Raw genomic sequence first — 17,846 nt, forward strand, 5'->3', positions numbered from 1 at the left:
ACAACCTTGCGCAGTTTAGCGGGTAAGTATCTCGATCTTTGAATTGCAGCATAGAGATGGCGCGAGCCATCTTTGATTGAACTGTTGAATCTTATTGAGAACCACAAAGGTGAGTAAACTGTAAGTATGTACTTGACCAAAATCTTTATTTCCTTTGTTGGTTTGTCAGTAGAAATGTATAATCTCAGAATTCTATTTGCACAGGTGAGCCAGCGAGATTTGCACATGTTACCTGGATGCATCGACGCTAAATCTGAGGAACATTGACCGGAAATAACAGCTTCTGATATTTTATAGAGATAAGCTTGGTCTGTGCTAAGTTGGGTCGGATTAATAACCTCAGAAGGTAATTGGCAGGATGAAAAACTTTCAAATTTGACAACAGGCAACTTCTCACAATAAGGGAGCAGTTTACCTATGTCGCCAGAGAATGTATTTGGACTCTTTGAGACACCATCTATGTGTTTGAAAAGAGCACGGAATGGAAGTTCGTTGAAATGTAGAAGACAAACAACCCACTGTAATGGCCTACCTATTCTTTCTTCTAGTTTCCGAATGATTCCACCTTTCCAACCTGTGTTCGTGTTGGTGCCATCAGCACCGACAACTTCTAGATGTTCCACATCAACTGAATTGTCTTGTAAATGTTGCCATATAGCTTGCGTCTCATCCTCAGCTGACCCGGAAGGAGAAGTGACGTGGCCAAAGTAATGACAACCAGGTTCCGCTATAAGAGAAATATGTTCCTCTTTGACAGTGTCGCGGTAGTACTTTTCACCTTCGCTGACTTGTGTAAGTGTATTGTCTTTGCGGCCGTCAAAATACAGCCCATATACGGAGTCAATACTTTCGGTGTTCTGGAGCTTAACACCAACACTTTTTTTGCCCGACTACTCTTGCATTTGTCAGTGACAAAGCTAGCCTGATCCTCTGTTATCAAACCTGCTTTTTTGGCATCCAGAAAAGCCGATGAAACAATCAAGACCGCTGCTCTATCACTTACTCCAAATCTTTGGGCAGCTAAAGCAGTGTGTTGTAATACTAGTGTGTTTTGTTTGGTTTTAGAGGATGGAAGAGAAAATTCATCATCACCATCGTTTTTCGAAGAATCAATGTGCGACGCGCCTACATTGTTGTCGTCTGTATGAGAGTCTGGCTGATCTGAATGGTCACGTGTTCTAGCTGATACTTTTCTGGTAAGTGTTGATGTTGAATGACGTTTTGAAAGCTTTTCTTTACGTTAATTTTTCTTTGTAATCTTTTTTGTTTCAGGTAGATCAACACTTCCAATGCGACCAATTCTTGTGGTTCTCTGGTCCAAGAGAAATGGTTGTTCATTGATAGGAACTTTCCTTTCCTTTAGACAAGTGCAAAAAGAAAAATAAATGCATTTACAAGCAGCGATGTCAAATAATTTTCCGGCAGAAGAGAAAAAGTCGTCTCTTTTAGAGCTCAAACCTATTGGGTTCCTTAAAAACATTTTTTTAAGAGTCAGAAATTTCTTATGGTATGTGGTGAGCATTTTTACAACTTTGGTGTGTGAAACTATCGGAATAGATGGCTTTTTGAAAGTATTTTCAACCTTTTTTGCAACTATTTCTGTAACCTCTTTACTCCTAGGTTCATAGTTGTCGCCTCGGAGTCGCCCTATACCATATCTTTCAAACTGATAACACAAAAGAACATCCTGGTAAGTAGGTAACTGGGACTCAGAGAGATTGTACGGATATATGCCAAACACAGGACATTTCTGTCTAAATTTAAATTTAGATACAGACATTTTGAGTTCTGTGTTTTGTTGAGAAAATATAAGTGATAGCACCTGGCGAAATCAACGACAAGAGTGAAGGAACTCGATGAAAAAATATTTGTGTGGAGACCAGTCCGAACGTGTCGTATGGCGCAGGGAAATGAATGTAAGTGATAGAACTCGGCGAAATCACCGACAAGAGTGAAGGAACTCGATGAAAAAATATTTGTGTGGAGACCTATCCGAACGTGTCCTTTGGCGTAGGTGAATGAATGTGAGTGATAGCACTCGGCGAAATCAACGTCAAGAAGTGTTGCCGCAAGCCGATTTTCACCTTGCGCTGTGGCGCGCCGCCTTTTCGCTCGTATCTCGGGAACGGTTCGTCCTACGGCCATGATCACTTATACCATTTCGGTAGCAAATGACGTGACAAATAACTTTTGTTTTATACATTTTGCCATGAGATGCGTATTTCAGGTGCTAGGTAGACAATTTCACGATTTTAGGCGAATTTCCGAAATTTCAGGGCCGAGGTTCGGGTTGAAGATGCAATCCGATCTCAAAACAAAAAATTGCATTGGAATCAGGAAGTACTAAGGAAACTTTTCCGCACTATTAGAAATACCGAATCGAAAAAATTCCGGAATCGACCCACCCTAATGCACAGAAACGTTTCAACTCAGGATTTATATATTATTATATTGCTTAATTTGGTTGGAGAAATTCTAATATTCTAGGACTTTAAGTAAACATATTTTAAAATAAAATCGATTAATGCAAAACATTAAAATAATTTGTGACAGTGCAACCTCTCCTTGCTTGCGATGTTGTTGCTATTGAAGCGAATACCAACTCACATAACGGGAGGCCGAGGAAAAAAGCTGTTTCGATAGGTTCGGACCAAAGGGAGATCGGGGTTAAGGTTTCATAGGACAAGAGGTGATTAGTATCGTGTGGGGACTCATTTTATGCTGGACATGTCATCTGGGAAAGATCAGTAGACATCCCGTTATTGTTCAGAGTGCGTAATTTTGGCGTTACAATCGCAGTTGTTTGCGGAGTGAAGGAGTCTTAGCATTCGACAACTCCTAAAACTTTATGGTAGTTTATGGTCAGAATTCCGATCAATTCCATCGACGGAAATGTTAAGATACAGTCTGCTCTCTTTCGTCCAGTTTGTGAATAGAATAGGTTTTATTAGGAGAGAGTTTTAGGCTCCTAGCCGTGGAAAAGTGCGAAAGTTCTGCGATATATACATAGGTTGTCTTTTGAGTACATCCCATCAACTCCATTGTCCGACGCCATTATCGTATAATCATGTGCGTATGAGGTTTTATAGACTCCTTCTGTCGGTTCTTGGAGTTTAAAAATATAGTGAGTAAAGAATAGCGGGAGAGGACACCACTCTGTGGAACCCCCTTTTCAATTCTCTTTAATTTAGTATGTTCGCCTCAAAATAATAAATAGTATCATGGTCCCCCTCTTAAGTCCTGGATGAAGCGTTGTTTGTTCGATGACCTCAATAACGTTGTATGGTTGACTGTGTCGAAGGATTGCGGCAAGTCAGTCACAGATTGAAGACATTAGTGAAAGGGCTTACTCCCGTCCATTATCGTCATGTCTACTCGGATTAGACAGAGATTTGATAATATTCCAGAGTTTGCTCACTCCAGCGGAGAAATTGTTCCGCCAGCTTCTTCTCCCCATCGTTTGACATGTAGTATTGCCAAAGAGCACAGTGTGCGGAAAAGTCGCTATTTACCCATCCACTCACAACTGGTGCACAGGCCGGAACACATCGGGAAAGACACCAACCAAAGCAAGAATTGGAATTGCATATGCTCTGTTCTCTGTCACGTTGGGATTTCATAACCCTGGCTATAACTTCGCAAGCAGCTTTCCACTTCTCTACTGATTCGACCATTTAGTTTACCAAGTTATCGAAAGTTGGGTGTATACCGAACGCATTTTTTAAATGTTGCCTCTCATGATTATATTTCGGACAATAGAAGAATGTGTGTTCAACATTTTCGACGATACTAGCCATGGTTCAACGTTGGGGATCAGTCGGAATATTCTCCGCGTCCTCCCAGCGTTTTTGCCAGTGATTCACCGTATCTGCCCTTGCAATTCTTTTTAGTGTATTGTGCGGTAATCAGTCATTCGTAAAGGATTGAATCTCCTTGGCCAAGAGGTCTAAACGGTGTAAGCCCGCAATCATTAGGACAGCAGAGTATACTCTCAGCGCGCAAGTGGTATATATGGAGAAAAGACCACGGCGATATGAGTGTATTTCGAGGGCCCCATATGTGGACGCCGAATAGTGCGACTGACCTTAGTACACCAGCTAATAGTCGTCTTCTATTTTTCTTTGGCCCACGGGTATTGACCCACGGCAAAGCTCTGCACACTTTTGGAGCTTTTTCGCATATGTAGGCTAAGTGTTCCTTAAAGGACATCCTTGTATCAAGAATAATTCCCAAGTAGTATATCGTATATGTGTTTTCCTATAACCACAACAGCGATATCGTCTGCGAACCCAATGATGTGAACGTTTTTGTGTACTTTCAGCCATCGTACATGTTATTCCAAAGTAGCGGCCCAAGTACAGATCTCTGGGGTACTCCACCAATGACTTTATATTTTTTTTTTTCGTTTGTGTTGTAGCTCAAAGTTATTTCGTCGAAAAGCTTACTATAATGTTGTAAATTACGACGTCGTTGCGACGGAGAAGCTTTCTAGTGCACTCAATATACGATGGCAGGATGCCGAGTTAATGGTAGTTAAAGTACTGTATTGTCCTTTCCATCTTTTCCCATTTATAGCCCGTTCAGCCAGGGTCTTTACTAGGGTTACCGCTGCGGTTGTGGATCTTGCCTTCCTGAATTCGAATTGGTTTTGGAATAGTCCACCGGCATTGTTGATTGCCTTAGTTAGCCGTTGGTATATGATCCGCTTTATGAACCCTTGTAGCGGAGTCTAACATCCAGAGGGGCTTTCGGCCCCGGATGGTTCTGTCATTGGTTTATTAGGTTTGGGCAGTAATATCAGATATTGCCTTTTCCATATGGTGGCAAAGCGGCCTTCTTGGATGCATGTATTATACATTGTTCTAAAAGAGTATATGTTTTTAGCAATCGCTGTTTTAGCGCTATATTTGGAATTCCATCTGGTCTACTTACTATATGGGTTATACTGATTGTTGCTCCTGAACAAGAAGTTTTTTTAGGACGAACCCATCAGATATTTTTAATATGACAGCAAAATATGTATAAAAAGTTCTATTACAATTTGAGATAAGCAAAAATATTTTCAAAGCATTACACATAGCAGTGCAATAAGTATTTAAATGGAAACGATCAAGTATATGCGTACAATTTCAAACTGGTCATTCCTCAAAAATAATACAATTGCTAAATATTGGGGATGGTAGAATAGAACGCAACCAACTACGCAGGGGCGATGGATCATAACTGGTTCAGTAATCAGTCGATGAATAAGTATTAAACCATACATCGCAAAAGACTGATGCCATAACCATGCCAGCCGACTTTTACGTCTTTCCACGCTTCAGGACTGGTTCATAATGTGCTGTCCACTAGGCTGACTTTCGATTGGACTCTAGTGATGATGGACCAATGTTTCTATTGTCTCACACCGACACGAAAATTCGGTTTTATTACGGTTAAAGAGCACTCAAACAGTCCTCAGAATCAGCAATTCGTTGTTTTTGTTGGATGATGAACTTGCGTGGCACCAACTTTGCACAAAGATTTCGCTTCTTTAGAGCGTTCACTGCCTTCATTGTCCTCGGTGCTTATTTCGTCTCTTTCCAACTTGCAATTACATAATAAAGACAATTAAACATGATGGCGGCAACTAGTTAAATGGTGTGGGGATGTTTCTCTGGGCAAGGCGTTAGTCTTTTCATTTGACCACAATGACCGACTTGGTGTTACCAACAAGATAACGACCCGAAAAATACCTCGAGACTGGTATCTGAGTGGTTTAAGGATGCAATCCCCTGATCCAACCCGATTTAGAACTTATGGAGTGACCTTAAGAAGAGCACTTGTGGCGGAAAACATTGATACCCCATTGGAAAGCTGCCAAAAAGTAATTCAATACATGCCGAATAGAATTGGAAAACTTATAAAAAACCCCGAAGAATATACAGGTTATTAAAAAATTTTTATTTTTATTTAGAAAAAAATGTTATACGTATTTCTTGTTTTGAAGAAAATTTAAGTCTTAATATACGGAATCTAAATATTTCCGATATAACTAAAACAAAATTGTTTTAATTTGCAAAGTTAAAACTGCTTAAATCTATTATTTTGTCTATAAGTGTATATATATGTAAATCTTGCCTCTAATGACTGAACTGAAATTAAACAAGTAAGGAAGGGCTAAGTTCGGGTACAACCGAATATAGTCTTGCAACTTGCAAGAATCAAAGACAGAGAAATACTTTAAGGTGTGAAACCAATCATATAGTGTAAAGTCATCCGGATGTTCGAAAATCCTGATATTAGCTCTATAGGGGCTAGGCCAAGTTTTCGCTCAAATTTATCTATTTTAGACACAAAGATACATGAGTACAACACGCTTCTTATTTTCATTGGTATAACTCACATATTGGCCGATATATATTTGCGGTATAAAGTTACCCGGACAATTAAATATCTCACACATTGACTGATATTTTCTGTCAAAAGTCAACAATAGGTACTGGGGTGCGCACATTCGGTACCTAGGGGCTTGAAGTTTTGGTTTGATTTGGATAATTTTTAGGCATAAGATGGCATACTTTAAAGGTACTAATGATGCAGAATTTTATCTTGTTACATTGATTGCTTCTTGATTTGTATAGCGGACAGTGAAAGAATCAAGAGGTCTCGAGATATAGGAATTCACTTAAAAGTGGGCGATGACACGCCCATTATTCCAAATTTCACATCGGCTAACATAAAGCTCCTCATACCATCTCGGAGGTAAAAGTTAATGTCTTTGGTATATTCAGTTACGGATTTATTGCACTTTTAGTAGTTTTGAACAGTATCGTTATATGGGGAGTGAGCGAGGTTACCTTCCGATTTCATCCATTTTCGCACTGTCGATAGAACATCTTATAATATTTGTTATAGCTTTAGTAGTTTAGGAAATATGTACATTAAACTTATTGGTGGCGGGACCACGCCCACTTAATCAAAAATTTTTCTTACAAGCGGCCCTTGCTATTGCGATCACCTTATTTTTTCTTTGTACTAAGGAAGCTGTATACCAATTTTCATCAAGATATCTCAATTTTGCTCAAGTTACAGACCGACAGTTACACGGATTTCATCTTTTTTCGTCATCCTTATCATTTATATATATATATATATGTATATATACATATAACTCTATATCTATCTCGATTATTTTTAGGTGGTACGTACAACCGTTAGGTGAACAAAACTATAATACTGTGTAGCAACTGGTTGCAAGACTAGAAAAATCCCATCTCACTCGCAAACTCTAAGTACAAAATCAATTAATTCAAGTTTAAGTAACAATTTATTAATAACACTTGAAATAAAACTTAACTGATGAAGCATTACAGTATATATGTAGATATTTATAGGCAAATAATTTCTTGGTTCTAATATCTCAGTAATTTAGAGAACCTTCTAATACTATACAAATTATCCCAAAAGAAAAAGATATATATTTAAAACAAATTCACTATTAGTTTAGCGACTATTATGTTTATAAATTCCAAAATATTTGTTTGTTAGAAAGTCAAACTCAGCGTGCCGAACCAAAACATTCCCAATATCTTGCGTTGTTACATTCAGACTGTCAGTAGTTGGTGGAATTTGTTTTGAGGCTACTGCACGCCTTATAATTTTTTCAATGAATGTTTTTAAACACTGGGACAACACTGTTTGCGCTAAGGGATATATTACATTTCCATCAATTTGTTCCGGTTGGAGTTGTATATTAAAATCTCGGCAAATATCGCTTACAAGCTGAGAAGACTCTTCTAGGTGATCCGGGATTGCTAAATAAAACTGCTGTTCTTGTTCACAACCATTTTGATTTGATCGTAGATGTTCTATATTAAATCTGTTACGATTCTTTGACATCGATATACTAATGATATCAATTGGCTCCTCGGAGAATTCTACACCAGTTTCTTGGTCAATAATATTCTGGCACCCACAATCGAGCCAAGATGTAACACGTTGTTTTGGCGTTATTGATTCATACTGTATATACTTCTGCTCGAATTTAACTTCGTTTTTGACAAACTGTGAAAAATCATGTCCTTGCAATAAATTATCCGTTTGTAATTTCTCTGGTCCAGTAAGCTGCCCGGGCACATTTTGAACTTGCACCGGATAGGTGGTTATGTCAAATGACTTCATCTTTGGCGTGAATGCATGATAACGAGCATAAACTAGTACCTCACGTGTGCTCCAAAACCGCCCTTTGTTATTAGAAGTAATCGCTTTTAAATATTTGTGGTTGCGAACAAAGCGAGTAATGTATTTAGCACGCAACCATTCGCAAGCGCGTTGTTTTAAAACAGGCATTGAGTGGAATTCCTTTTCGCTATTGCTTACGAAAGAGAAAGCAGATGCTAAACTATTTTTGGGTGAAATAAGAGGTAAGTGTCGTAATATGTAGTCTACAGCGGAACACATTGAATTAATATTTTGATTCAAAAACTCTTGTTCGAATTTACTTCTACACTGCTGTAGGAACTCAAACGCACTACTTGCTTTGGCCCGTGTTTGCCTTATACCCAAATGGAGTTCTGGTACATGTGCTTTAATTGATCCTGATATCATTTCTGGATTGCTTAATGTGATGTTGCCTTTACTAAGTTTTACCGAGGAGTGTGTATAATCATGATCGCATAGCATACTTTGTAGAGCTTTATGTTGTACTTTTTGCTTTGGCATCTGCTGTTGATGTTGCCTCTGTACATTGGTTTGCGGTTTCAATAAGGAAACTTGTTTCTTTCGTTCCTGCTTCAATTTCATTTGCAAGGGGTCAATAATGAATAATTTTCCTTCTTTTTGAAAAACCATTTGTTTTTGAGAGCTTACCGAATTATTTTTACTTTTCGAATTGTATATGTTGTTTGTTGCAGGAAATTTACTATTATTATTTGTGACTAAAAAATTGCTACGATTAACATCATTTGAAACGGTTAATAGTTTTGAGGCATGATTTTCTATCGCCAAAGAGGACACGGTAAATGTATTTCTCTTTGTTGATTGAGATAATACACTATCCAAATTTTGAGACGAGTCAGCAGTTTCTGAAAAATTTCAAAGAAGTACAACAATAAGTATATAAAAAATAATAATAAAAATTATTCGCTGGGGGTGTGTTACAATTTGTTAAAATCTAAATAGATGATGCATTTTTTCATTAATCATATGTATTTTATTTATTTGTAAAAATGAAGAGCTTGGTTTTTACTCACCATTTCCTAAGCTTCCGATTTTCGCGTCACCTACTGGTTTTTGTGCTGTAGCCACTAGAACTTGCATAAATTTTATTTTGCCCTGCGCATCCACCAACTGGACCAGTTTCTTTTGCAACACAGTTTTTTTATATGCATTCTTCACAGGCATATTTGCGAAAGCAGAATTACTATTTAACGCGACAAATTTATTCATATTTGTAATCTTTAGTGGCATAAACTTTCCTACTTTACTTAATGCAACAATATTATTATTGTTTCTGTTAATATTTGAAACTTGATGGGTAATGGCCACATTTGTAGTTGAAAGCCTCATTATCATAGGAGTTGTGAGCTGCATTGATTTACTACTTTTTATAGTAGTAGGAACTTCTTTACCTATGTCAGAATTGTTATTTGCCGATTTTGTGTTGACAACTTTTGCATATCTAAGGTTTGATATATTACTTTGAGTATTACTAATATTTGAAGTAGAGGATTGACTAACAATAACACTTTTTGTAAAAATTTCTTCACCGGTACTCCTTTTACTGTTCAGTTCCGATATTCCACAACTACTCTCGCATAATATCTTATCTTTGCTTAGAGCGGAGTCATTTATTTCATTATTTGATGAACAGTCCGACTTTTGGAGATTCTTGCAAATTATTTTAATCGGGCTATTATTTGAAATATTTGCTAGCTGTTCGTTTACGACTACTGATGGCTCTATCTTTGTAATATCAGCAGATACTGCATCGATGTTAAAAACCCCGAATAAATTATCGTCTAAATCTTCTTTGTTATTTGTGAAGGATATTTTACGATGTTTCGTTGCGTTATTTCCACGATCTCTTTCGCCTGTTTCAATAATATTTTCAATTGTAGACGGTTGCATATTTTCATAGGCGTTGTTCTTTTCATCAAACGACGGCTCATGTTTTGCTTTGGTAATTATAATATCAGAACGAAGCCAAATTTCCATTAAGGTCTCTGAACCAAGAGTGTGCATTCCACTTAACGTACGATCAAGTACCACATTATGTATAAGTTGTACAGGCTTTTGTTGTAGATGTTCATGAAAGAAGAGCTGAATTCTCATTGGAAACTCACCCCACCCTCTGCGGGCTATTTGGAAAGGCGCCGTTCTAATGTCTACTATGTCATTTGGGCGATATGAAGGGTGAAGATGAAAACGAACTTTTTTTATAAAGGATTCTAAATTAAGTTTAGTATCTTTTGATTGCACATACACTAACCATTTATGGGTTAACATATTTTCGCTTGACAATTTTACTTCAGCTCTAGCATCTACTTCTCCTCCTATATACGTTGAAGTATTTCCTATAACAACAAGATGTTTTGTTTTGTTGTTAAAACGAGCTGAATTCAAAGATTTTCTAGTTTCTGATGGAATAAAACTAGCGATCTTAACGGTGTTAGATGATTGTAAATCTGTGAAATCATTGTTGTGAGAGCTCGTTTGATGAAATGTACCAACTGCATCCACCATTGGTATATCTTTTTCTTTTGAATGATCTACCACTAAAGCTTGATTCTTTATTAATTGTTGTAAACGTTTTTTTTGTCGTTTTTGTGATTGAGATCGGGATCGTAAGGTGTTCAATGCATTTTGAGCCGCTAAACGTTCAGGTAGAGGTCTTTGTATAACTTCGTACAATTTATTAGGGTAGTCTCCCATTCTTTTTTTAAAAGATGGGTGCAGTGCCATTTGAAGACCATGATCCTCTTTATCAAAAAGAGTTTCTTTTCCACGAATTGCTAGGGTATCACATGCTGATATTGATAATTCTTGTTTCTGGTAATATTCTGATACAATTACATACCGCAAACGATCCAACAAAGAGCGAGCTTGATCCAAACGTTTTTCAATCGCAGCTAAATGTTCTTGTTTTAGAGATATTTCTTTTTTAAACTCATTTGATATTATTTCGGAAACACATTTCAATTTAGTTTCGGTGGGTGTTAAAAATACTCTTTTTTCCATAATATTAGAATCACCATGGCACAACTTTTTATACGGACTTGAATGCAAACGTACATAATCCGGATCATGGTATTCGCTCGAATGCTTACGCTTTTGTGATGAAATAGTGTTGGGTAGCATCGTGAACGAAGCACTACAATTTTTGCCGAAAATTGAAGATTTCTTAATATGGAAAGTAAAAATTATCTTAGAAAATTTTCACTATTTTCAACAATTATTCCTTTTAGAAATCAACAAACCCGCATCCTCTGACAAATTAGTATGCAAAAACCAAAATAGTAGATGTGCCAGGAAAACCTGACATTAACTACGCTAGCCCTCCAACTGTTTTCAGTTAGAGATTGCCAACTTTCATCCAATGATATTTACAGCGGAATTCTGTAAACAGTCTCTAGTCACTATTTGAGACAATTTGAAGTAAATAACGGGATTCTGAAACCAGTCTCTAGTCTCTATTTGAGACATTTTGAGGTAAAGTTTCAATTTGTGACTAGTTACTATTCACTGAACAGTCTCTAGCGTCAGTCTCAAAATATTAGCTCAAATTTGAGACCTGGTAGTTAGCAGGTCACAAAACTAAAAAGAACTCTTGTTTGCCATTTTGAATATACTGAATAGAGATCATCATATACTATATTAATCGGTTGTCGTTTTATACATTTTGTAAGCAACTCAAACAGGAAAAGGTTAAATATATATATATCAGTTAGTAATTTAATTTTTTTTCGTAATTATGTTTTTTGACTATGTTATAGAAAATTTAATATTTGCTATGGACATATTTATTTTCATTGAAGTGTAAAAACATCTCTGAATGATGAAATGTAATAGATTTTGTGACTGTTACAGAATAGCAAAATCGTCTCAAGTCACAAAAATTGTCTCTATCTTAAAATCTTAAATTTAGAGACTTGTATCACAGTAGAAATGCATTGATATTTTTTCGTATAATATGTTAGATAGTCGACGACTACCCAATATATTCCATTAATATTATAACATAGTCATATTTAAGTTAAGTAAAATATTAAAATAGATCCAGATCCAGGTTCCAACTTCAAAATTAATAATTTAGATCATACAATCTAAAAGTTTACGTAAAAAATTTGTTTATAAACAAATAATTTCTTTCTCTATTTGGAACTCTTATCGTCATTTTTCATTGACCACGGCCGGTCCGTCTATAGAGTTAGAAAATTCCTTAGGGCAAGCGAATTTAGGGCGGAATTTCGGCAAATTTTCATTACTATATATATACTATTTATATTTCAATTTAATTTAAATAAAATACAAAATGATTTACGAAATTTAGTTCATAAAAGTCATAGTTTCATATTTTGGCATTCTATTACAAGTTATGCGCTATAAAGGTAGCATTATTAATTTTATTAATTTTTTAATAATAATAAAGAGTGGTTGTTGTTGTGTAATGTGGTGTAAGTTGCTATGTGCAAAGAACGTGAATTATAGAGAAGATTCAATTGCGGACAGGCGTGTGAACTGTCAATAGCTATGAATTTTCTATTAGTGGATTTCACCACTATCGGCTCGGAAGGAGAAATTTTAACAGAAATGATTGAATAGAGCTGTGCATTGAATGAATGTATTATATACATTACTGTTCCACACGTATGTTGGCCTTTTGGACTATATTTTTCATACGATTACGTGCTATAATATCAATTGATATGAATATCATTTGCGAATTTTTATGATTTCATGCAAGATTGATAACATTATTATTAAATTATGCAATTTTCCAAATAATATTTGTAGTTGATGGGCAAAATGAGCTGCTTTTTAAATATTTCTTATCTTTGGTAATGTAATATAATTTGATATGTACATATGTATGTACATGCGTATGACATTTCCACACAAATAATGCATACATAATCCTACATATATACATATCTGCATACACATGTAAATAAGTCGCCCGCAAAAACTACAAATATTGTCCTACAAACACAACAATCGTCTCAAACATCATCACATATACTTGCATACATACATGCGTACACATGTCAATATGTCACCCGCAAAAGCTACAAGCATTGTTCTGCAAAAACAACAATCGTCTCAAATAGCATTAGAAATCAATATGGCAGCCAAATTTTATAGTAAATTACACGACAAAAAAAATTTCATTCATAAACGCAAACCCACTTTCAAAAACAAATTCGATTCATTCATAAAAGCAGACGCCTACAAGCGTCTTTTCGCGACGATGGCAAAAGCTAAAAATCATAAATTGAATATATTTCTGAAATTTGTATGAGAAGGGAAAAGTGACAACCCTGCAGATATAATTATTCAAATATATTAGAATAAAATTGACAACATAGTGTATTTGTAGATTTTCAAGTCAAGAAATTGTTCAAAGAAAATATTCAATATTCCTCTGATTTATGTGTACATACAATCCCGGATAAGTGCCAATCCCTCTTAACTTTCTGTTTCTTGCTGCATCTCAAGCTTTGTTTTTTGTAATACATAGAAAGTATTGTTTCAAGTACGACTCGCTTAAGTATCCGCATTCACTTATTTACCATATTATATTTTTATTTTTAACAAACCACAAAAATCTGTATCTTTGATTGTGGCACATAACCGATATTGACTGTATTAGTCAAGGAATGTAAAAACTATTTTGTAATTCTAAAATATTTTTACGCGGCTCGCAAAAATCTGCGTCGATATGTATGCAAGCTCACACATAAACATATGTCGGTAATTTCGTTTGTAGATGATTCCATAATTTAAAACTTTACACTTTTTAATACTACAAGACAATAACTTCAATTTATACTTTTATCTTACTTTATTATAATAACTTCACTTCACATTTGTATGGCTTTCTTCACTCTGTTCGCAGATAACGATCAGACCTCACTCAGTAACCGTTTATCTAGTCCTGTGTAAGTTTATTTCATTTCTTGATTTATTTGAATGAGTGCGAAGGAGATAACATAATTGTCAACAGTGCCAAAATAAAACCCCAAAAAGGGTAATGAAAAAACGATTAAAAGACTCATGTCATTCGTGATCGTACTATCGTAAAGGATGCTCGTCCAACAAGAAATAATTTGCAAATAAATACTTCATTTGTTTTTATAGAATTGGAAATCAGAATGAATTGGAAAAGCAGCAGCAGTAATATCATCAGAAGCAGCAAATATCAATTGTTAAGTAAGTGTGGGAAAATAAGTGCGTGTTTTGTTTGAAGTTGGATTGTGCAGTCCAATATAATCGCAAAAATAATTGCATATGTACATAAGTATGTATTTCATGCGTTTAAGGCGGCCTGCACAATCCAATATAATATGTGAAAACGAATGTTTGTATTGTTACAAAAGTAGTATTAAGTTGTATTTGTATTGCTATATGCATCTCTTATTATAGCTGTAGGTATATGGAATAGCATTTGTCTTGTTGTAGACATCTGGCGCCGCAGCTGTCTGCTTGTCTGCTTAAACAATTGCTGCGTCTGGCACCGCGTCTGTCTGCTTGTCTACTTAAACAATTGCTGAGTCTGGCGCCGTGGCTGTCTGCTTGTATAAACAATAGCTGCATTTGGCGCCATATAGCATTATGTTCTTATAATTTCCAGACGCAATATTCTAGAAGGACACGTCGGCATCAGCGAGGAGTGCGTGGCTATATAAGCCGTGGCAGCGCCAACGTAATCAACCAGTGCTAAGAGTAAACTGCTATAGTGTAGACGAGTTGTAAAATAAAGAGATTTTGTTGAAGTAAATTAAACGGCTTTTTGTTTTATTAGTCAATCCAGAGATACGAACCTAGTAAACTAGCAAGGAGCAAATTCGCAACAGTATTATATTTTAAATGATCAAATAATATTTATCTTTTCTTTCAGATGTTATTATTATTTTTTTTAATTATTCTTTCTTTTCAGATTTTATCACTATTTTTATTTAATTTATCTTTGGTTTCAGAATAAATTCTATTTGTATTTAATATATTTTATTTTTTTCAAATAATATTAATCTTTTCTTTCGGAAATTATTATCATTTTATACAATTAATCTTTTTTCAGATATTTGTGTTTTATAATCTTTTTTCACTCTTTTATTTTCGGGGTTTAATAACCTACATTTTATTTCAGGTATCAATAATGTTTTTCTTTAATAAATCTTTTTTCAGATATTAATTATTATTTAAATTAAATATATTTTAATTTATATAAATTAAATAAAAATACAATAAAATAAAAATTTTTAAAATTAAAGTTTTGTTTGAAATTTTAAAAGTAGGAATCAAAAAATGCAACCTTCATCAGCTGTTTAAAAAGAGAAAATGCAACCCTGCATATCGATTGGGATATTAGAGCAGGACAGAAATACTTTTTATATGACACTGCTGAATGAGCACAACCGAGATGTATACGTACGTGTAGGATTATCGTTCAAATTCATGTAAATCAATTTCGAAATTACTAACCAACCACAACTTTTACTAACACTAGTGTGCATTTAGTATATTGACAAACACTAACATCACTTTCCTTCATGAATGAACATTCAGCTCCAGAGTTAAATCCAAATGGAACGGACTCCCATTTCGTTCCACTTGAAACATACAGCATACTGTACCGATCTATCACTCCAGAATTGCTACTCCCCTTGTGAATATTTCCTTTTGCGTTCTTTTCCCTTTCCAATCGACTACGGCATTCGGCAATTTTATGGCTAATCATTCCGCATTGGTGACATTTCATCTGAAATTTGAACTTCTCCTGTCTAAGACGATTGTATCATCTTCCGTATTACGCCTCTTTTAAGCGTAGGCCTGCAGATGTTGTAGTTCATTGCAGCTTGTTACAATGGAGCTACATACCCATCGTAACAAAGTATTGTCGGTATACGCCATGTGTGCCAACGCTACCAACTCTGCGATTTCCTCCAAGCCTTCTTTCCACTTGGTTATGCTTGCGAAACATATGGGATAATCAGGATGATGCACACAATGTAGAGGCGATCCACTCCCGCACAATTGGAATTAAATTTTGACAAAGCAACGTGGACCGGTCTTGATATATGCATGAACTTCATTACGTCCATTAGATTCTGGTGCTGTGCTTCTAACGCTGCAAGGATCTGGCACGAATCTCGGCTTGTAGGTTTAGCCGATCCCACTTCTGATATCTGTTTGTAGATCATTCCTTAATTTAAAACTTTACACTTTTTAATACTACAACACAATAACTTCACTTTATACTTTTATCTCACTGTGATTAAAAGGAGGCAAGAAAAATGCTCTATTTTATTTTAAATAAGTCAATTTAATTAACAAAGATAATTTTGTTATTTTACATTAAATTACGAGATCTGTAAAATATCTAAATGTAAAACCCACGGCGAGCGGACGAAACAGTATCCGGATGATATTTTATTCAAAGTTGAGCAAGCGCGCAACGCTGCTCCGATCGATGCAAACATAAGACGGGTGTCGACGCGGCGCAGTGTGTAAACGAATGCCTTGAAGACGAATTTTAATGCGCGAATGTTTATGTGCAGCTTGTGAAGATCGAATTGTGTTAGTTTTCCCGTTGTCCTTTCCTTTTGCTGGTTGGGTTGGCGTACAGGTGTGGTGAGTTTGGTGGCGTATCAGCTGTGGTAAATTAAGCTGTCTCATTAGGGTGCGCCAGTTTTCCCGGGTAGAGTGGGTAGATGCTTAACTCATTTAAACATACTGTATTATAAAAACTTCACTTCATATTTTTATTAAGCACAGCAAGTTCTGCTCCTATCAAGATCACTTCTTGAACTGATTCTGCGAGGACATGGGCACCCCTTCATTGCTCTAATAGCAGAAACTGCCAAAAACGTAGACCCGTGGCCCATGTCAGCTGATACGACCTATCTTATGGGCGGGCAATGTAAGTGAACAGTGAAAAACGCTACGGCATTCCACGGCATTTGGATTTTTGCCGTAGAAACGTGTCAGCTAATTGCTCTCTCACAACGCAGGGTTGCCAATCTCGATATACCGTAGTAATTATAAAAGTTGTCTTCAATATGTTTGAAATTTTCTTAAAATAACTCAAAATCAGAGTCGAATGCTATTATTTATAAATATATAAACTATTTTAAATAGTTTGTTTTCAGTTTTGATATTTTATATTATAAAAAATTGTAATTGAAAACATAGACGTGTACAAAACTATATATGCGTATTGAGCAATGGCAACATTGTTCAAATGAAAACAAACAAAGATGGCTGATTTCTACGTTTTTCCTACCTGTTCAACTTTTAACACATTTTGCTCGAAAAGAAAGGAAAAGGAAGGAAGGGAGTAGCGTTTTTGACTGTTTCTGCTAATAAGACATTTTGCTCGCTAAGGAAGGAAAAGGAAGGAAGGGAGTAGCGTTTTTGGCTGTTTCTGCTATAAGGAAGGCAAAGGCCTTCCTGCTATAAAAGAACTTAACGGTTCCTGCCTTTCTTCACTCTGTTCGCAGAATACGACCAGACCTCACTCAGTAACAGTTTATCTAGTCCTGTTACTATGCTTATTTGCGCATTTATATTCTATAGTACCGTAATATATGAAGCCAATGCGTCGCCTACTTAAAACGACGTTGTGGCACATACAGTTGCCCACA

General features: G+C 35.9%; 2 protein-coding genes across 3 annotated transcripts in view; one reads left to right on the forward strand and one right to left on the reverse strand.

Moving 5' to 3' along the window:
* LOC125775614 (uncharacterized) overlaps positions 1 to 17,846 on the forward strand; it is a 231,184-nt gene that overhangs the window by 135,647 nt on the left and 77,691 nt on the right. The window lies entirely within an intron of this gene.
* LOC105224210 (uncharacterized) lies at positions 7,291 to 11,631 on the reverse strand. 2 transcript variants are annotated; one of them, XM_049462379.1, is made up of 3 exons: positions 11,060 to 11,200; positions 9,234 to 10,994; positions 7,291 to 9,065 (listed from the first exon to the last, which is right to left on the reverse strand). In XM_049462379.1, exons 2-3 carry the CDS (start codon positions 10,942 to 10,944, stop codon positions 7,486 to 7,488), a joined length of 3,291 nt encoding a protein of 1,096 aa, XP_049318336.1. In that variant the 5' UTR covers positions 10,945 to 10,994; positions 11,060 to 11,200; the 3' UTR covers positions 7,291 to 7,485. The 2 variants fall into 2 exon arrangements, with proteins under 2 accessions (XP_049318336.1, XP_019845204.2); XM_019989645.3 differs by having other exon boundaries at positions 9,234 to 11,631.

The sequence above is a fragment of the Bactrocera dorsalis genome, chromosome 1, assembly GCF_023373825.1.
Source record: "Bactrocera dorsalis isolate Fly_Bdor chromosome 1, ASM2337382v1, whole genome shotgun sequence".
NCBI classification, from domain to species: Eukaryota; Metazoa; Arthropoda; class Insecta; order Diptera; family Tephritidae; genus Bactrocera; species Bactrocera dorsalis.

Excerpts from the sequence above, each read along its gene's own strand:
- LOC105224210 (XM_019989645.3), bottom strand. The coding sequence starts at position 11,340 with ATGCTACCCAACACTATTTCATCACAAAAGCGTAAGCATTCGAGCGAA. Across the intron at positions 9,066-9,233 it reads AATCGGAAGCTTAGGAAATG|AAACTGCTGACTCGTCTCAA; the intron begins GTGAGTAAAAAC and ends GAAATTTTTCAG.